The following is a 22,035-nucleotide window of genomic DNA, read 5'->3' as shown; positions in this document are numbered from 1 at the left end:
TCATTTGCATAACATCTTGTGGTTGTAATCAGTGACCGTGCGTTTTTTTTCCGATCTTGCCAGTCTCCATGTTGCTGTATGGTGCTGTTTCTTTTGTACTCCAGGACATGCAGAGGAAAGAATAGTACAGACAGGTCAGTTCAGCGCTATATGCAATCATCAAATTCAAATGTTAACAGTTTACACAACTGCACCAGTGTTTGTGTGTCAGCTTTTATCCATCCAGACCAGAGAATGTCCAGTTCCATTTCCTCAAAACACCACTCGCATCTACAGTTATTCCCAGTTTCAAATAAAACTAACAGTGTCAGATCCCTGGGGTGGCGGTAGTATGTATTGTGATTGTAACTGAGAGAATAAAAGTGAAAAAAAAAAAAAAACGTAACTTTTACATGTACTATAAATGTACACGTGTGTTATAGACGCAAACCAAATGAATGTGTGTACTGTATACTATTAACAATAAGAGCAGCTCACCTACTGAAAAACGGCAAATATAGGAGTCAGTCGGGAATCGAACCGGGAACTCTTGTTTACAAGTCAGCAGATCTTACTGCTACGCCATGGAAGCTGTTGAATTGTCCTTGAACCTTTTGTGAAAGTGTTTATTTGATCTTTGGACTTCAGGCTTCACACATTATATAGTTTATGACAATATTTTGTCATTTATTACTAAAAATATGAAAAACGTTTCTGTTTCAACAATGTGTTTACACAAATTATTGTAGAAACGGAACACACATGAAATACATTTGTTCCAAATAACGATCTATTATTTCCACTCTAAAACTCCAGCACTTCACTCCCAGACAATCAAGGAGGTGGGGGGATGGAATAACAGGCTGCTTGCTGCTTGTCTTTATCGACACATTTACAGGGCAAAAAGACACTTACGGAGAGGTGCAATGGGACTTTAAGGTGGGCCGGGATCTACAAGTTTTTTCGTAGGCTCTGGTAATTCTAGTGTTAAGGAATGGCTGTATTACTTCCACTCAGCCTGTCAAACATGCAGAACAAAATCTCTCCTCACAGTAGAAACTGTGACTTGCTTCATTTGATCACTGTTAAGATATGCATGCTTTGAAGCTGTGCTGTGATGCACCTTTTATGCAAGCTGGTGACCCTCAGAAATTTGTCTGGAATGTGACTTCTGCTCCATCAGATCTCTTCCTATAAGATTTTCATCCAGTTTCCAATTGCCTTTTGATTGTGTAGAACACTTTACTCAGGGACACTTTGATTTTCTTTGCAACTTCTCTAAACGAAAGGCCTACACTCATAAGAGTATTAATGCTTTGTCTCATTTAATTTGGTAATTGACATTTTATTGCCATTATCACTGGAATTTACAACTTTCTACAGTGTAATATTGTCCAAGTAGTACTTCGGAGGGTATAGTAACACAATCTGTTCCTACTCTGCTTAAAAAAACTCTATCTTAAAGCAATCAACAGAAGCTGGGACATCTGTGCAAACTGAGAGATCTATAGGGCCATGAAAATGTCTTTAGACTTGGAGAGTGGTTTATTGAAAAGAGGTGTTTTGACAAACAGTATTATAACAGATATTTTGTTGAACATTTTGAGCAAGTAGATTACATTTACTTGTACTTTGTGTGTGTTCTTTCCCATTATAATATAGCATTTTTAAAACCCATTCTACGGAAGCAGAATACCTATTTTTTATTTATCTCACAAACCTCCTGCCTACTGCATTTTGTCAGTACAATAGGTTGGCATATTCTATTTATTTTAGTTATTTGTATAAATAATAAATATCAAAAGAGAATACACTGATTTAACTTTTTACACACAAGATTATACTGATATAGCTACAATAATAATTAATACAAATCAAAATACAATAACAATATATGAAAACTTGCAGTAGACAAACCTGAAGGATGCGTTGCAGAATTGATGGTAAAGCAATAAATCCTGTCATACTGTTCATAACTTGCATTGTTAACAGCTTCACAGCTTCAAAACAAAAAAAAATAATGAGGAGTAGGAACCAAACCAAAGACAATGAATTCAGAGCTAAATAAAGGTTAAGCGTAGATAGAATAAGTAATAACACCAATTTGATGTTACTGTAGCTGAAATGTAAAATGAAACAAACCAATGACGTTTTGTATTCTTAACGTAAATATTAGAGAAACAGGAGATTGCAGGAGTAACATGAATGTTCACTTGAATTGAATTAACTGATTTTTCTCACTTTTAAAGTCTAGACAAATTAACAGCAAACAGTGAAAATGGATAACTGCACAATACGCAAGACTAAATTGTGAAAATAAAATGAAATTCTTAAGAAAAAACATTTACATGAGATGGTCATTATGAAGCTACAAAATGATATAAATTGTTACATTCTGAGACGTTATATGAAGATGACTCTTTTAGAAACTTCTGAGGTGACATCATTGCCTCCAATAATGGGAACCACAGCGCCTGCATAAAAAAAAGAATTTGGCATTACTTAAGAACAAAACCATAATTGCTGCAACTCACATTTATGCTCCTTTCATAAGGATCACTGTGATCTAATGATAAACAAAAAAGAGGCAAATATTTTTTTAAAATTAAGTATGATTAATTTATTGGTAAAAAACAAATCAATATGATCAGAGAAAAGTTCAGCAGGAACTTAGTAAAAATATACATTTATATGAGAAAAGCACTTTATAAAACTAATAACTTAAAAAACCAAAATCATGAATCACTGGGCCCTTGACCCTAGATTCGACTCAAGAAACAGCTTATAATGTGACATGCATAATGCAACCCCAAGTAATTGGGCTTCAGGTCTTTCTCATGACATGCAAAGGCACAGGCACACTCCATAACTGACAAGAGCACAACTGCTGCATGTCCACATGGTGCTGACAGTGAACCGAATTGCACAGGCCCACTAATAATCGAAAGTCAATCACTTGGATAGAAACACTAAGTGCACATAAAAAAGCAAGAGGTCAACCACACAATACAAGAATTACAAATGCAAGTCATTCACTGCCAGCACAATTTAACTCCTATGACCAAAGAATTGGAGTTCTGAGACTCCTCTGTTACATTATTCTCAAAACAGACATCCTCGCAAATATCCACCAAGTGTTAAAATACGCATGTGTCATACTGTCAGAAAAAGAGTCATGGCGACATCAGCTCACAGTGATGAAAATTGCAGTTGCCACACAGAGTTATCTGGGGTGCTGTGTTTCATGAGAGGAAGTTCTTTCATATTTTAGTAATAAATGACAAAATGTAGACATAAACTATATAATGTGTGAAGCCTGAAGCCCAAAGATCAAATAAACACTTTCATAAAAGGTTCAAGGATGATACAATAGTTTCCAAGGCGCAGCAGTAAGAATTGCTGACTTGTAAGCAAGAGTCCCCCGGTTCGAAGCCTGACTGCCTCGTACAGTTGTGCTTCGATCATTTTCCTCAATAAATAAATGACCAAGTATAATATTTTTGTCTCATTTGTTTAACTGGGTTCTCTTTATCTAATTTTACGACTTGTGTAAAAATCTGATGATGTTTTAGGTTATATTTATGCAGAAATATAGAAAATTCCAAAGGGTTCACAAACTTTCAAACACAACTGTATATTTAAAGTTTTGATTAGTGAGCTGCTCTTGTTGTTAATATTATACAATAAACACATACATTTGGTTTGTGTCTGCAGCAGCCAGTGTAAATTCATAGTACTTTTTCACTCAGTCACGATAACAATACATACTATCGCCCTAAACCTGCACCTAACCTGCATGTCTATGGACTGTGGGAGGAAACTGGAGCACCCGGAGGAAGCGAACCCAGGTCTCCTAACTGCGAGGGTAGCAGCGCTACCGCTGCACCACCGTGCCGCCCCGATGTCAAAGCAACACTGACAAAAAACAGAAACATAGGTATACATGATATTTGGAATTATTCATTTTATGACCTATATAGTACGTTTCGGAAAACATTGTGGCACGGAAGCAACATTATTTATATTCATTCGCATATCATCTTGCCGTTGTAATCAGAGGCCGCATGTTTTTTTTCCGATCTTGGCATGTTTTTTTTTTTTTTTCCGATCTTGCCCAGTCTCCAAATTTTGGTGCATGGTGGTGTTTCTTTTGTACTCCAGGACATGCAGAGGAAAGAATAGTACAGAATGAATAATGTTGCATCTGTGCCACAATGTTTTTCGAAATGTACTATGCAGGTCATAAAATTGATAATTCCAAATATCATATATACCAAATATACATATATTTCTCTGTTTTTTTTGTCAGTGCAGCTTTCACATCATGGACCATAAGGTGCATAACTAATTCAGTGTGAGCAGGAACACTCAATAAAACTGAATAAAAAGCTGAAACGGGGGGACTCTTGATTACAAGTCAGCAATTCTTACCACTGCACCATGGAAACTGTTGTATCATCCTTGAACCTTTTGTGAAAGTGTTTATTTGATCTTTGGACTTCAGGCTTCACACATTACATACTTTATTTCTACATTTTGTCATTTATTACTAAAATATGAAAAACGTTTCTGTTTTAATGATGTGTTTACCCAGGTTATTGTAGAAAAGGAACACACAATAAAATGCATGTGTTCCAAATAACAATCTATTATTTCCCTATACAACTCTAGGTACCTGACTCCCAGATAATCAAGGCTGGAACTGGGAGAACTCTGTGACCGTTCTGTGGCGGTGGGGGGATGGAATATAAGGCTACTTGCCTTGAACAGCACATTTACAAGACAAAGACACTGACAAGGAGGTGCAAAGGGATTTAAGGTGGGCCGGATTTATGAGTTTTTTTGTAGGCTTTGGTAATTCTAGTGTTAAATGCCTGCCTAAAAAGTACCAGTGAATGCCACAGACTGCTGTTTCTTGTTTACAGTAAAATGGCGACAACATTACAAGAGAAATCATTTTGCATGCTGTAATTTGTGAAGTGTGAGGTCCATTGTTCAAGTGCAACGTGAATTCTGCTGACAGTTCAACAAACATCCACCCTCATCATAAGCAAATGAAAAATGAAAAAAGGTTTGAATTTTGCACTGCAATTCTGGAGGATATGGAAGAAGACAATTTTCCTGAACGAATAATTTTTTTGGATGAATCAACTTTCATCTCTCTGGTAAGGTTAATTGCCACAATGTTAGAATTTGGGGGTATGAAAATCCTTGCATAATTGTCGAACATGAAAGAGACTCACCGAAGGTAAATGTGTTTTGTGCCATTTCTGAAGCAAAGTTTATGGGCCTTTCTTTTTTGTGGAGCAAACTGACTGTACTTTCATACCTGGACATGCTACAAAACTGGTTGTTTCCCCAACTTCAAGAAGATTCAAATGACTTTTCATTTTCATGCAAGATGGTGCCCCACCTCATTTCCACTTGGTGGTCCGGTGTTAACTGAACAACGCCATTTCAAGACGATGGAGTGGAAGAGGTGGACAACAAGATCTTGCTCATCGTCTATGGCCTACTAGGTCTCCAGACCTTAACTCCTGCAATTTTTATCTATGGGAATATATTGAAGAAAGAGTGTTTGTTTCACCTATGCCCACCAATCTTTAAGACTTGCGACATCAAATTGAGGAAGCTGTGAATTCATTAACTAGCTGACTCATGTGTGGCAAGAAACGGTTTACTGTTTTGATGTATGTCGTGCTACACATGGTGCTCATGTTGAGTGCATGTAACCTCAAGGACCGTATGACCAAACTTTGTACTTTCCTCTGTCCTGTGATGTGTGGAATGTGTTTCTGTCTTATACAGTGTTTGAAATAAATTTTTGAAATCTGCTCTTTCATTTTGAATAGCCCTGTATTGCTGTTTTATGCTAAGATGTTTTTTTTTTACTGATCGTACAGTATGTCATAGATTAGTCTGTAAAAGTGAAATATCAATTTGTTCATGTAAATCGAAATTCTCCAGCATAATTTCTCTAAAATGTCAAAATTTGCTATCATCTTTTAAACTTCTTTCTTCTTTAGTGTTCCTTGAAATCTTGCTGGAAAAACAACAGTATTACATAGTGTATGCTGTTCTATCTTATCTGTACATGCTAGCAAATTACAATTAACACCTTAAATCTGTGCAATTCTGACAGCTAAACAAGAACATTTTATTTTAATTTTTACTTTTAAAATAATGTGCCAATCTAATGATTTCTGTAATTCTTTACTGAAGTAAGCATTGCTAAGTGTCTTTTTATCACATTCATATAAAATATGTTCATTTTGAAATATATCTATGCAACCTAGACAATTATCTTTTCATATCGCATGTTTATTAAAACATTTTCCATTTAGCAAACCTCAGATTTTAAGAATAGTGGAACCCCAATTTAGTGTTTTTCAAGGGATCAGCTAAAGAAAAAAAGTGCTAAATGTGGGAAAAGTGTTAATGATTCAATGATTTGTGTTTATGTTATTTGTTTATTTTTTGGTTTCACTGCAGTTATTCCTATGATTTTTTTTTTTTAATTATGATACACTTTAAATGTAATTAACTTTTTTTTTTTTTTAGTTTTATTGATTTTATTGAAATCACACAACAGTCCATACAAATAGATCAATTTTACAAGAATAGGATTAAAAACAAATCAACCCCCACCCCTGAGAAACAAAGCATGGGCAGCAGAATAAAACTTAAACCTAGTAAAAATAAGTAAATAGATAAATTAATAAGTGAATACAGATAAATGGAGAAGAAAAAGAAACGGGGAGAGAATCTGCTTCCTCAGTGCTTTAAAAGCTTATTCTAAAATATGTTATTAATTAGATCCTAGATAGATAGATAGATAGATAGATCCTGCCAGGTTTTGAAAAATATCTGCACAGATCCTCTAAGTTAGAATTTGATTTTTTCCAATTTCAAATAAAATATAACATCAGTTTCCCACTGACTTAAAAGGGGAGAGTTAGGATTCTTCCAGTTTAGCAAAATAAGTCTATGTGCCAATAGTGTAGTAAATGCAATCACAGCTTCTTTGTCCTTCCCCACTTTAAGCCCATCTGGGAGTACACCAAACACAGCTGTTAATGGGTTAGGAGGGATTGTGACACCAAGGCTGTCTGAAAGGCATTTTAAAATTTTGGTCCAGAATGATCATCCAGAATTATCGTGGTGGAGGGGTTTGCGTGTCCCAATGATCCTAGGAGCTCTGTTTTCTGGGGCTTTATGGCCCTGGTAGGGCCAACTAAGGCAAACTGGTCCTAGGTGAGGGATGAGATAAAGTGCAGTTCAAAACAACCTTCTATGATGAATAAAAACTTTGGACAACGTTTTCCCTTGCCCGGGGCCCCCCTCTGGAGCCAGGCCTGGAGGTGGGGCTAAATGGCGAGCGCCTGGTGGCCGGGCTTGCACTCATGGGGCTCGGCCGGGCACAGCCCAAAGAGGCAATGTGGGTCCCCCTTCCCATGGGCTCACCACCTATGGGAGGGGCCAAGGAGGTTGGGTGCAGTGTGAGTTGGGTGGTGGCCGAAGGCGGGGACCTTGGCGGCCCGATCCTCGGCTACAGAAGCTGGCTCTTGGGACGTGGAATGTCACTTCTCTGAAGGGTAAGGAGCCTGAGCTAGTGCGCGAGGTTGAGAGGTTCCGGCTAGATATAGTCGGGCTCACCTCGACGCACAGCTTGGACTCTGGAACCAATCTCCTTGAGAGGGGCTGGACTCTGTACCACTCTGGAGTTGCCCCCGGTGAGAGGCACCGAGCGGGTGTGGGCATACTTATTGCCCCCCGACTTGGAGCCTGTACATTGGGGTTTACCCCGGTAGACGAGAGGGTAGCCTCGCTTCGGTGGTTGCTGAGGCAAAAACTTGGGCATGGGAGGAGTTTGGGGAGGCCATGGAGAACGACTTTCAGGCGGCTTCGAGGAGATTCTGGTCCACCGTCCGGCGTCTCAGGAGGGGGAAGCAGTGCAGTGTCAACACTGTATATGGTGGGGATGGTGCGCTGCTGACCTTGACTCGGGACGTTGTGGGTCGGTGGGGGGAGTACTTCGAAAGACCTCCTCAATCCCACTAACATGCCTTCCAATCAGGAAGCAGAGCCTAGGGACTCGGAGGTGGGCTCCCCCATCTCTGGGACTGAGGTCACCGAGGTGGTCAAAAAACTCCTTGGTGGCAGGGGCCCCAGGGGTGGATGAGATACACCCGGAGTTCCTCAAGGCTCTGGATGTTGTAGGGCTGTCTTGGTTGACACGTCTCTGCAACATCGCATGGACATCAGGGACAGTGCCTCTGGATTGGCAGACCGGGGTGGTGGTCCCCTCTTTAAGAAAGGGGACCGGAGGGTGTGTTCCAACTACAGAGGGATCACACTCCTCAGCCTCCCTGGAAAAGTCTATTCGGGGGTTCTGGAGAGGAGGGTCCGTCGGAGAGTTGAACCTCGGATTCAGGAGGAACAGTGTGGTTTTTGTCCTGGTCGCGGAACAGTGGACCAGCTCTACACCCTTAGCAGAATCCTGGAGGGTGCATGGGAGTTCGCCCCAACCAGTCTACATGTGTTTTGTGGACTTGGAAAAGGCGTTCGACCATGTCCCTCGGGGAATCCTGTGGGGGGTGCTCCGGGAGTATGGGGTACCGGACCCCCTGATAAGGGCTGTTCGGTCCCTGTACAACCGGTGTCAGAGCTTGGTCCACATTGCCGGCAGTAAGTCGAACCCGTTTCCAGTGAGAGTTGGACTCCGCCCAGGGCTGCCCTTTGTCACCGATTCTGTTCATAACTTTTATGGACAGAATTTCTAGGCGCAGCCAGGGTGTTGAGGGGATCCGGTTTGGTGGACTCAGGATTGGGTCACTGCTTTTTGTAGATGATGTTGTCTTGTTTGCTTCATCAGGCCGTGATCTTCAGCTCTCTCTGGATCGGTTTGCAGCTGGGATGGGAATCAGCACCTCCAAACCCGAGACCATGGTCCTCAGCCGGAAAAGGGTGGAGTGCCCTCTCAGGGTTGGGAGCGAGATCCTGCCTCAAGTGGAGGAGTTCAAGTATCTCGGGGGTCTTGTTCACGAGTGAGGGAAGAATGAAGTGTGAGATCGACAGGCGGATCGGTGCGGCGTCCGCAGTGATGCGGGCTCTGCATCGGTCTGTCGTGGTGAAAAAGGAGCTGAGCCGTAAGGCAAAACTCTCAATTTACCAGTCGCTCTATGTTCCTACCCTCACCTATGGTCATGAGCTATGGGTAGTGACCGAAAGAACGAGATTGAGAATACAAGCGGCTGAAATGAGTTTCCTCTGCAGGGTGTCTGGGCTTTCCCTTAAAGATAGGGTGAGAAGCTCAGTCATCCGGGAGGGGCTCAGAGTAGAGCCGCTGCTCCTCCGCATCGAGAGGAGTCAGATGAGGTGGCTTGGGCATCTGATCAGGATGCCTCCTGGACGCCTCCCTGGTGAGGTGTTCCGGGCACGTCCAACTGGGAGGAGGCCCCGGGGAAGACCCAGGGCACGCTGGAGGGGACTATGTCTCCCGGCTGGCCTGGGAACGCCTCGGGATTCTTCCGGAAGAGCTAGAAGAAGTGGCCAGGGAGAGGGAAGTCTGGGTATCTCTGCTCAAGCTGCTGCCCCCGCGACCCGACCTTGGATAAGCGGAAGAGGATGGATGGATGGATGGATGGTCCAGAATGATGTTAATTTGGTGAAGGCCCAAAACATGTGACCCAATGAGGCTGGAACTTGACTGCAGTGTTCGCAGGTTAGATCTTGCCCTGGAAACTAACTAACTAACTTAATTTCCACTACTACTATTGTCCTTTTTATTTCGGAATATCACTGTGTTCTTCATAGCAACAGCACCCGTGTTAAACTACAAGAGCCTGAAGCCTAACTGAAGCACAATGCTTACATTTGACACCTTGCATTTGTGTTTTTAAAATAAAATAAAGCTACATTCACACTGCAGCTCAATTCCCATTTTTTCACTTGTGCGTGACTCAGATGTGGAGATGTGTAATTAGCAAAAAAACAATAGGGAAGCACAGCTTTTTCAAAAGGATTTACACTTTCTGTAAATGCTGCTTTGCATCCAAAGCCTCAACATCTCACCGCCGCCAGTCCTGAGCCCTGTCATGTTCACAGATTTCTATGTACAGATTGCAAATTGGTAACTGCACTCAAAGCAATAGCAACAATTTCCAGTTTTCTTTTTCTTTAAAAACACCGCTAATGTTAAAGCAACAAAGAGCAAATCTTGTACCATATAAGACAAGTATGGAGAATAAATAAATACATGTGTGTGGTTATAGTTTTGCTTTACTGTATTGTGCTTTCATGTCTCTGTCCTATATATTGTGAGCTCGGCTGCATTCTACATCTATCCACTTTGTTGACTGCCTTCTTATTAATTTTGCTTCTGAATGCACCCCTCCTTATTGAACAGATTAAATTTTATTAATAAACGCTGAAGAGAGGTTGTCAACTGATTTACTTACAACTGATTTATTTTATTTAGAATATGATTTTCACTGTGCTCTGTACTTTTCAATACAACAGCAAAGCTGACAGCAACAGGGTTTATTCCAAAACTGAAGGGACAGGTAAATAATTTACCTTTCACGCATATACTGTACATAGAATTCAAATTTTACAAAATGCAATTTAAACAACACAACAAGAAGAAATGTCTTTCATCTGTGAAGAGTGACCAATCAGTAAATGAAAAATTGTAATGAGCATAAAATCCAGTCTGGGAAGGAATATGAAATAAGCATAAACCAACAGAAAAATGTCAAAAAAATCAGGAGAGAGTAATTTTTAGTTGCGGTTTATCACTCGTGTGTCAGAGAACCTTCTGGGCTCGTCAAAGTCAAGCACTACGACCCTGGAACACCAGGGGGTGCGATTGCTAACCACCTTGTTTCCTTTTCCACCCACAACTTGGGGAAGCCGCCCAGTGAGGGCAACTAACACCGCCCTTTCCAGTCCAAGAACTACAAAAATATGGCATTCACCAAAGATGCTGGCTCATTTAGAAGACAACCAACCTGAGAGAAGAAAGTCTGATGACAAGTCTGACACCTGTAAGTGTGGAACATGATAATACCCAACTGCTAAATTTATTTCTTGTTATATTCGATGCAATTGCACACTTTCCATTTTGTTTCATATGTTATCAAAGTAAATGGGGTGACCCTGTTGGCACCCCAACATTTCATCTGTCCTTACACCAGTTGACGACACATTTTAAACCGTCTTAAAAGACTAATAATTTTTCAGACAACAGCTTTTTTATTAGGGCCTACAACAGCATTTAAAAAATGCTAAATGTAGGAAAATGCTAAATTTGGGGGTATTATATAGGGACTCTATTGTGTCAGGCCAACATGTGCCATCACATCCTTCTGCTGATACCAGCATAGGAAAAACATCCCCACCCATAATAACAACAGCGCAAGTGAGCAGAGAGCTGAGGAGACTTCGTGCCAGCAAAGCAGCGGGTCCAGATGGAGTATCGCCACGACTGCTGAAGGTCTGTGCATCGGAGCTGGGGGGTCCTCTACAGCGCATCTTCAACCAGAGCCTGGAACAGGGGAGAGTCCCGAGGCTTTGGAAAACATCTTGTATCACCCCAGTCCCAAAGGTATCCCGTCCTAGTGAGCTGAATGACTTTCGGCCTGTTGCTCTGACATCACATGTGATGAAGACCATGGAGAGGCTGCTGCTTCACCACCTTAGGCCACAGGTTCAACACGCCCTTGACCCTCTGCAGTTTGCATATCAGGAGAAGGTGGGAGCGGAAGATGCCATCATCTATATGCTACACCGATCCCTCTCTCACGTGGACAGAGGCAGTGGCGCTGTAAGAATTATGTTTCTGGACTTCTCTAGCGCCTTCAACACAATCCAACCTCTGCTCCTTAGGGAAAAGCTGACAGATATGGGATTAGATTCATACCTAGTGGCATGGATCGTGGACTATCTTAAAGACAGACCTCAGTATGTGCGTCTTGGGAACTGCACGTCTGACATTGTGGTCAGCAACACAGGAGCGCCACAAGGGACTGTACTTTCTCCGGTCCTGTTCAGCCTATATACATCGGACTTCCAATACAACTCGGAGTCCTGCCATGTGCAAAAGTTCGCTGATGACACTGCTATTGTGGGCTGTATCAGGAATGGGCTGGAGGAGGAGTATAGGGACCTAATCAATGACTTTGTTAAATGGTCCGACTCAAACCACTTACACCTGAACACCAGCAAAACCAAGGAGCTGGTGGTGGATTTTAGGAGGCCCAGACCCCTCATAGACCCAGTGATCATCAAAGGTGACTGTGTGCAGATGGTGCAGACCTATAAATATCTGGGAGTGCAGCTGGATGATAAATTAGACTGGACTGCCAATACTGATGCGCTGTGCAAGAAAGGACAAAGCCGGTTATACTTCCTTAGAAGGCTGGCTTCCTTCAACATCTGCAATAAGATGCTGCAGATGTTCTATCAAACGGTTGTGGCGAGCGCCCTCTTCTACGCAGTGGTGTGCTGGGGAGGCAGCATTAAGAGGAAAGACGCCTCACGCCTGGACAAACTGGTGAGGAAGGCAGGCTCTATTGTTGGCATGGAGCTGGACAGTTTAACATCTGTGGCAGAGCGAAGGGCGCTCAGCAGGCTCCTATCAATTATGGAGAATCCACTGCATCCACTAAATAATGTCATCTCCAGACAGAAGAGCAGCTTCAGCGACAGACTGCTGTCACTGTCCTGCTCCACAGACAGATTGAGGAGATCGTTCCTCCCCCAAACTATGCGACTCTTTAATTCCACCAGGGGGGGTAAACGTTAATATTTAACATTATACATAGTTATTGTCTGTTTTTTTTTTTTTTTTTTTTTTTTTTTTTTCACCTGTATTATTATCATTCTTTAATTTAATATTATTTATTGTATAAGTATGCTGCTGCTGAAGAATGTGAATTTCCCATCGGGATTAATAAAGTATCTATCTATCTATCTATCTATCTATCTATCTATCTATCTATCTATCTATCTATCTATCTATCTATCTATCTATCTATCTATCAATCAAATGGCCAGCCTAGCCATTTATAAGAGGTACGTTAAATGAATGCAAAAGTTTTGAAAAGTATTTAAAATGATTGATGTATGTGAAGGGTACTATGTTACACACTATCATTAAATGGATATGAAAGACTCCAAATTGGAAAGACATTAAATGTGTTACATTAGATAGGTACAACAGTAAATGACAATGAAAGGCAGTATATTAAATAGATGCAAGAATGACTGCTACTTAGTAATAATACCACCAGACAATGGTGACATGTTGATTAGCACTTGCAAGTTAAGAATTTCACTTTACTCTGTGCATGTGGCAATAATGTCCAAGTAAAACTATCTTGATTAAATAAAATTAAAAGTTGTATTAAGCTAGGATTCCTCATTTATAATACTGTAAGATCTTGTACATATATAAGTGGTCAAACATATGTATACAACTGAGAAAAGGTCTTTATAATATCACTTTCTACATAACTAAGTATTGTTTAAAGTATTTTTTCATATGTGAGTTGCAATATCAGATTTGCTCCAAAAGATAGATATATAGATTTATTTATATATATATATACACAGCACATTATGTTACATTACCTCTCTTTGCTCTTGGTTAAGATGATCAGAGCTCCGTTGGCAAAGTGCTATCACTTCCTCCAGTGCTGCTTCTACACTTTGTAGACAGTCCTCATCTTCTTTCAAAGCTTTAAGAAAAAATAGTGTGTAAAACTTCCAATTCAATGTTTTAATAAAAGTCTTCATACATGTGCAAGCAGTTGGTTAACCAGCACACTGTGGTTACATGTCCCTTATCTGCCTAAAACTTCAGGAAATTTTAAAAAATTTTTTTGAAGAGCAAAATTTTTAAAATAAATCAGGGTAGCCTGCATGAGTAAAATGTAATTAAACAGAATTGAGAGAAGGGGTATAAAAGAATACATATGTAATGAAAACTGTAAGGTGTCACTGACGATAGCTAAATCAAACAATCAGGATGAACAACCTTGTGCCCATGTGCCATGAATTTTTCTAAGGTACCAAAAATTGATCTCAATGAGTAATATCTAGATGAGTGATAAATGGAAAGTTTCCACACTTAGCTACAATAAAAGTAGTTTAGGCGTAATTGCCTTTGGAAAAACGAAAGGAAAATAAAAAAGATACTGCCCTATTAGTGAACTTATATAAGAAGTAGGGGGCTTCGCCCCCTGCTCGCCAACCCCCCGTGTTTGGTTTTCCAGATACACACTTTTAAGATTTTTTTTTCTTTGAATTGTTGCTATTTCATTAGTTTCACTTTTATTTCAGAACTTCTTTAAAAATAATATTTGGAATCTTTCAAGTCCCAACATGCTGAATCTTTTAAATGAGGTCCATGAGACATGTCTTTAATGACTTTGTACCATAATTCAAGATAGGTTTCTCTGTTTGGAACTTCAGCACAGACAAAGCAATCTACATCATCAGCAGTTAATAATTTTGCAAAGTAACCAATAAATGCATGTGAGGTAACCCCCGTTTTTGAAATTCTCTGACTTAAACTTCAAAGTCTTACAATATTTACATACTTCAGACATATCACCTATGTCCATATAGTCGATCTCTATTCACCTTTTCGTTATTTCTCCGAGTAATAATTTTTCTTTGTTTGCGCTAATGTGATATTTACTTTCTTTGTTCTGACACTTTCGTTTTTTTTTGCTTTCATATTCTGTATCTTGCTCTGAATGTGTTTCGTGCCTACGTTTTTTTTTTTTTTTTTTGAGTCTTTTGAATTCCACTGTTTTCATTATCTCTAAACTGCTCTGCATGTGTTTGGCCCTCTTGTTTTTTAACCTCTTTATGACGTTTTACTTTGTTTTCTACTCTTTGTCTTCTATTTCTGACCTTGCTTTGTTCTACTATTTTTTCAATTACACCTGGTCCATGATAATTATTTTCCCTGTTTTCGAGTAATAATTTCCTTGTTTGTGCTAATGCATTCTTTACTATCTTTTTTTGATACTGTAGCGACCTCTGTGCTTTACCTTTCTCTGCATGTGTATCGCGCCATCGTTTTTTTTGAGCCTTTCGAATTCCACTGCTTTCATACTCTCTAACCTGCTCTGCATGTCTATAGCGCCAAAGTTTTTGAACATCTTTATGAAGTTATACTTTGTCTTTTAATTCTGAGCCCGATTGGACATGCTTTTTTTTTTCAATTCCACTTGTTCCAGACTGATTATTACTTTCCTTATTTTCTGAATTTGCACCTAGATTATTCTTTTTCTTTTTTTCATTTTTTTCTCTCCAGCGCTTTTGAGTCTCTTTTCTCCGCACTGCTCTTTCTTCTTCGCTTAGTCATCGTTTTTTCATCTATAATGTATTGTCCTTATACGCTTTATATGCGCTGAGAGTCCTGGATCTGTGTGTATTTAAAGCCTTGACACGACTGAGTGTTTTGCTGCCCGTAGTCTTATTTGATATTGATTGTAAGTAGGGCGTGTCTTGCAAGAATCTCATATACTACGTCCCACCGAGATGGTCCTGGGTCAATCTCTTGCCACAAAGTCTCATGTTTAAGGTCCCCGCAAGACGCTCCATGGCCAATCTCTTTTGTCTTGTGGGTCTTTTAAGTGTCTTCCGTGATCTTCACGTGAAGATCATGTCTCGTCTCCCCTAGTCATTCTCTCCCAGGATTTTTTTTTTTTTATAATAGATAATAAAAATCAGTAACATTGAACAAATATTATTTTGAAATCAAGAGTAACTTCTGCAGTTTCAACTCATTTATCATCAAACCAAATGACAAAGGAGAGCCAGAAAACTGAAGGCACTAGACCTGGGTAAAAATATCAATTTTCCAGTTAATCATTATTTGTTGTTTAACACTAGAATTACCAGTGCCTACGAAAAAAACTGGTATATCCGGCCCACCTTAAATCGCTTCTTAAATCCGTTCACACCTCTCCGCCAGCATCCTTTGTCCTCTAAATGTGCTGATAAAAGACAAGCTGCCAGCAGCCGGCTATTCCATCCCCCCACCGACTTAGAACGTGAGCGAAGTTTTCCCAGCTCACGCCTTGATTGATTATGTGGGAGTGAAGTGGAGTTTTACAGTGGAAATAAGAGATCATTATTCTAAAGTAATCTGTGTAAACACATTGTTAAAACAGAAACTTTTTCATATTTTAGTAATAAATGTTACAAAATGTAGTAGGCATAAACTATAGAATATATAAAGCCCGAGTTCCAAAGATCAAATAAACACTTTCACAAAAGCTTCAAGAATGATTCAACAGCTTCTGTGGTGTAGCGCGCTAAGATTTGCCTCTTAGCGCAGAGCAGCTTTTCCTTGCCTCACAGACCTGAGTTCGATTCCCCGCTGGGGATGAAGTGTTGCTTTTTTTTTCTTTTCTTTAAACCTCAAACGGACATAAAATTTATACATTGGTATGCACTGTCAGTTACTGAGATCGTTATATTTTCATTATCTAATCATCACCTCTGACAATTAGAATCAGAATCACATTTATTGGCCAAGTATGCACATAGACAAGGAATTTGACTCCGGGTTTGATGACTCACCAAGTATAAGTTAGCATAATCAACATACACACAACTGTTAATCACAAACCTGAGATAAAAAACAAAACAGAGAATGAAAATATACTCATGCATACAAAGTACAGAGTGCAACTCAGTGCAAGATATACTGAAATAAACACTGAAAAACAAGTACAGTATTAACAATGTGTAAACAGTATTGCAAGACCCTGGGAAGCCTGATGGGTGCGGTGTCCAGCCTAATTAAGATGAATTAACCATTTTTTTGAGCTTGATGTCCTGTGGAGGTGGGAACTGTTCTGCTTGTTTTGGCGTATATTAAATCTATAACACCTAGCCAATTGAAGAAGTTTAAATTGGCTGTGGCTTGGATATGATGCGACGGTGATGATTTTTCCTGCCCATTTCATGACTCTAGAATAGTACAGCTCCTGTAAGGCAGGCAGACAGCCACCAATGATATTTTCGGCAGACCTGAGTACTATTCATTGTAGCCTGTTTTTGTCATATTTAGTCACTGATCTGAACCACACTGTTATGAATGAGCTAAGAACAGACCAAATGACTGCTGTGTAGAACTGAATCAGCAGCTCATGTGAAAGGTTGAACTTCCGTATCTGTCAGAAGAAGTACCTCCACTGTTGTGCCTCTTTTATGATGGACTCTACATTAGTCTGACACTTGAAACGTGAAGATTTCCACAACTGTCAGAGCAGTATTAAGTATGAAGAATGCTCTACCTCCCATCAGTATGCAGACTCATCACCATTCTTGATGAGCCTAATGATGGTTGTGTCATCCACATGTTTGATATGTTTGACAGAGGGGTCATTAGAGGTGCAGTCATTAGAGTAGAGAAAGAAGAGCAGTGTGGAGAGCACACATCTCTGGGGTGCACCAATGTTGGTTGTGCGATAGCTAGATGCAAGTTTCCCTAATTTCACCTGCTGCTTCCTATTGGTTTGGAAATTGGTGATCCACTGACAGGTGAAGCCAGGGAAAGAAAGCTAGGTGAGTTGAGTGGAAGAGTTCCAGGATTATTGAACTGAATGCAGAGCTTAAGTCCACAAACAGAATCCTTGTATATGTCCCTGAGTTGTGAGGATGTTGCAGGATGTAGTGTAGACCCATGTTGACTGCACTGACCAGCTGTCATGAAAAGTAAATTACAGGGGGTCAAACAAGGGAGCTGTGATGTCCTTCAGGTGAGTTAACACCAGTCCCAAACGTCTTCATGACCACATATATGTCAGAGCAACCGGCCTGTAGTCACTCAGTCCTGTTATATTGGATTTTTTGGGGATTGGTATGACTGAGGCTTGTTTGATGCATAAGGGAACTTCACACATTGCATACTGATTTGATGAAAATTCAAGTAAAGAGAGGGGCTAGTTGGTCAGCACAGATTTTTAAACAAGAGGGTGAGACCTCATCTGGACCTGCTGCTTTCGTAGCATGCTGTCATTTGAAGAGTTGACTCACATTCTTTAATGCAGGTTGAATAGGAGAATGTATGAGTTGAGAGAGAGTCATACAATTCTGTACATTAAGAGGGCTGGAGATAATATTGTATTTTGGGGTTAATCAATGCTGCAGTGAAACGCATTCAAAACATCAGCCAGCTGATGATTTACTACAATAAGGGGGGATGGTTTCCTGTACTTTTAAATCAGACGTGTGGACTTCTTATGGATTCGAACATTGCGGTGGTAAAGAACAACTGAATAAAAGCTAAGCTATATGTAAGCTGTGCAGACATCCAAACCAGTAGATCCTAAACAATCCACACTGGAGATGGTGGGTAGATTCCGTGCTTCCATTTAATATGCCTCATACCCAGAAAACAACAGAATCAATAGTAGTGTTTATCTATAAAAATGAGGGCTTTCCACAATGACACAGGTTTATGAACTGCGGTATGCTATATGAATATCTTAAGCAAAGCACTGCCACGTCTCCTAGGTCAGCAGAGACAGCAGCCCTAACTTAAAAATGCTGAACATCAGGGCAGCATATTCCTACACGACAATCACATGTCACTACATTAAAAATGACTGTGATGCAGACAAGCGATTAGCATGCCAGTCACCGTGAGAGCAACCTCACTGCCTATACAGTATGCAGATCTGTTCAGATGACTGACTGTTGTTCCAAAAACCTTTTTAGCATTTCCAATGAATGTTTCAACACATCACCGTATCAATCTCAAGTTTGTGTTGGCAAGTCCAGTAAATGCTGCTTCTCAACACACTTCACCTGGCCAAGCAAGCAGGATATTGTTGAAATTTTCACACTAGCCTGCAAACTCCAGAAAGTGAGCTTATGCACCAAGCAGCCTACATTAATATCCCCATAAGCTGCACTATACAGATCATATTAGTGACACTGTCAGTCATGATGGCCGGTTCTTTTTCTTTTATGTTCTAGTCATCCAATGCCGCCATCAAAAAGCATCAGCTCTACAGCAGATTCTCATTTTGAAATTCTTCCTTTTTTGTCTGAGGAGGAAGCGTAAAGACATATTTTTGAAAACTGATTAACACGGCTGTTACACGTGAGCAACTTAAAATTGACATCGAACAGAATCAGGTGTGGTACGCGGCTGGGGGTCAGACCCGGCCGGGACGCCTGGAAGGACTGGGTCGTGGCATATTTATCTTCCGGGCCATGACGGGGCAACCGCCCTGGAGTAGAAGAGGCCCACGGAAGGGAGCAGGGAGGCTCAAGACCGTTGGGGCCTCTGGTCACCGCCAGGGGGCACCCCAAGCCTCATGGAGCCCGGGACTTATTCACTTCCGCCACACCCATGGAGGACGATGCTTCCGGGTGCTCTCCTGACGCTTCCGCAACACCAGGACGTGACGTCAGGTAGGGCACCTGGAGCTCATCCGGGTGAGGATAAATGGGGCTGCCTCCCTCCTGTCATTGAGCTGGAGTTGGGAGCAGGAGCAGGACGAAGCTCCTGGAGAGAGGAAACAGGTGGCCCAGGGACGAGGAGAGAGAAGGCCCAGGAAAAAGGTGACTGGGGCTGAAGGCACAGTGTTTTTGTGCGGGACTGAGTTTGTGTTGTGTGGAGAAGAAAGTAAAGCATACATTTGGATAAAGATGCGGTGTCGGTCTGATGGTGTCCGGGCAAACTTCACACAGGATAAGGAGAATCAGAATCGAATTGGGACATCAGTGCCAATACCCAGTCCTAGAAGGCACATATTCAAAAAAGTAGTCATTAAATTCTAAAATGGCAGAAATGTGTGGACATACTTAAAACACAGTCATCCCAGTGCTTCTGCTCGGCTGATGCTCTCCGCTTCTGTATAACTGGCCTCAGCATCCAGATGTGGGGCATAACAATTATGATTCATATTTTTAAGTAGTTATAGTAATGAAAAAATGAACAACAAGAAGTTGTATGTGCTATTTTTAAGCTCCCATTTGCATTGAAGTGTTTAATAACTATAAAAAAAAAGAAGTCTGTTTAAAAGGAAAACGTATGCTATACAATATGTTATACTTGTGTACATCCTATAGGTTCTGTCAATAATGGAGTGATTTAAAGTATTTAACTAATAATTTTCACATAAAAATGCATTTAATTAAAACACATTTATATTGTTTGTTTAAATGAAAAAACTTGACCACAACAGTACCTTATTAAACAGCCTACTTGCACACACTAGCACTCTTCAGTAAGAATAGGCTCACAGCACTTGCCCAAATTTCCAGTTGTAATACAATGATAGAAATAATTAAAGCACGTATTCCTTACATAGATAAACACACAAACTAGGGTAAAAACATAGTAAAACAGAAAATTCTCAACTTGATTAACATAAACAAATTCAGACAAACCAAGTCTATTAACGTTATAATTGAAATGTGATCAGCTGTCAACAGAGGACAGGAAAAGAAACTAAACCTTCAGATGGGTGCGTTCATGGTCAATTTCAACAGACAAAGTCATGCTAAAGGTCAGGGAAAGTCATAGTTCTGATCATCTGGGTCAACTGGCTACTCACCCTTTCCTGGGCATTCTACATTATCATAATTATATGCAAAACAGTAAAAATGATGATTACATTCTTTCATCTCTGATGCTAAGGCAAAAATAGTCTTAATTTTCCTATATGTTAAGCTGTAAAGAGTAGGAGCATTTAAAGTAAAAATGGTTTGATTACTGAGTGCCACCACATTATGCCACTAGGTATCTAAATGCCTACAGTCTTGTTAATCAATCTGCCAAGTTGCATTGTGCCAAAATGATCTAAATGTGTCTTTCAGACATTTATTCTACAATTATGCACCGAAAAAAGCATGTCAGGTCATACCAAACATCAACACAACAATGATCATGCTTTTTTTACATCAATGGACTTGAAATTAAAACGTTTCTCCTTGATAGGACTGATAATGAGTGACATTAGACTATACTAATGAAAAGAATTGGGCGGGACAAAGAGTCCTGATCAGTGCTGCATGCAAAGTTGCATTTTGCACTGTGAGAGCTCACCTCCACAAATCCCATTTCCAGTGAAAAGGTTTTTGACCAAAAAAATGTGGTTGTTGCTTTGCACCCTTGAAATTTTCCACATCTTGCTCCCTATGACTTCATTTTGTTCTCAAAATTAAAATTAAGTCTGAAGGGAAGACAATTTGCTACTGTGTTAGAAATACAGAAAAAAAAAAAATCACTGGAAGCGCTAGACACAGTAACAAAATGAGTACAGGAAATGCTTCCAGGAATGGAAGAGGCCAGGGGAATGTATTTTCAACCCTGTATAACACAGTAGAGCAGTCCATGGTGTCAAAGACTACATATACATCTAACACCATAATAATTTACTTTATCAAACATATTTTGTTGTGTTCCAATAATAAAAGTTAATGATGCTTCGATACAGTGAGACAATGAGACTAAAGTGTCTCAATTAAGTTGTGAGTACAGTGAGACTGCAGTAACTTTAAAATGGGTCTAGTTTAAAGTTAGGTGGGTTTAAAGTTTATTTTTTTCAATATTAGTCTGACAACTGGTGCATTTAGTGCAGTAGGAATTGTGACATGCAATAATGATATATTCATACTGTTTTAAGAGTAGGTGCTGCCATTTATCTTTAATCTGCTTTGGTGTGATTGGCCCTAAGGGGCAGGTATCCATCCATCCATCCATTGTCTCCCACTTATCCGAGGTCGGGTCGCGGGGGCAGCAGCTTGAGCAGAGATGCCCAGACTTCCCTCTCCCGGGCCACTTCTTCTAGCTCTTCGGGAGAATCCCAAGGCGTTCCCAGGCCAGTCGAGAGACATAGTCCCCTCCAGCGTGTCCTGGGTCTTCCCCGGGGCCTCCTCCCGGTTAGACGTGCCCGGAAACACCTCACCAGGGAGGCGTCCAGGAGGCATCCTGATCAGATGCCCGAGCCACCTCATCTGACTCCTCTCGATGCGGAGGAGCAGCGGCTCTACTCTGAGCCCCTCCCGGAT

The 22,035-nt window shown here is 40.5% G+C and overlaps 1 protein-coding gene across 1 annotated transcript in view; it reads right to left on the bottom strand.

Annotated features, from left to right (window-relative positions):
• The window catches only part of vps8 (VPS8 subunit of CORVET complex), an 893,492-nt gene that overhangs the window by 320,793 nt on the left and 550,664 nt on the right, over window positions 1-22,035 (bottom strand). The window contains exons 38-40 of the mRNA XM_051931263.1: window positions 13,615-13,721; window positions 2,372-2,453; window positions 1,897-1,979 (exon numbers count right to left, since the gene is read on the bottom strand). Coding sequence (XP_051787223.1) covers window positions 1,897-1,979; window positions 2,372-2,453; window positions 13,615-13,721 — 272 coding nt within the window. The remainder of the gene's footprint in view (window positions 1-1,896; window positions 1,980-2,371; window positions 2,454-13,614; window positions 13,722-22,035) is intronic.

This window comes from Erpetoichthys calabaricus, chromosome 8 (genome assembly GCF_900747795.2).
Source record: "Erpetoichthys calabaricus chromosome 8, fErpCal1.3, whole genome shotgun sequence".
Taxonomy (NCBI): domain Eukaryota; kingdom Metazoa; phylum Chordata; class Cladistia; order Polypteriformes; family Polypteridae; genus Erpetoichthys; species Erpetoichthys calabaricus.
This window is presented reverse-complemented; position numbering and strand designations above follow the sequence as displayed.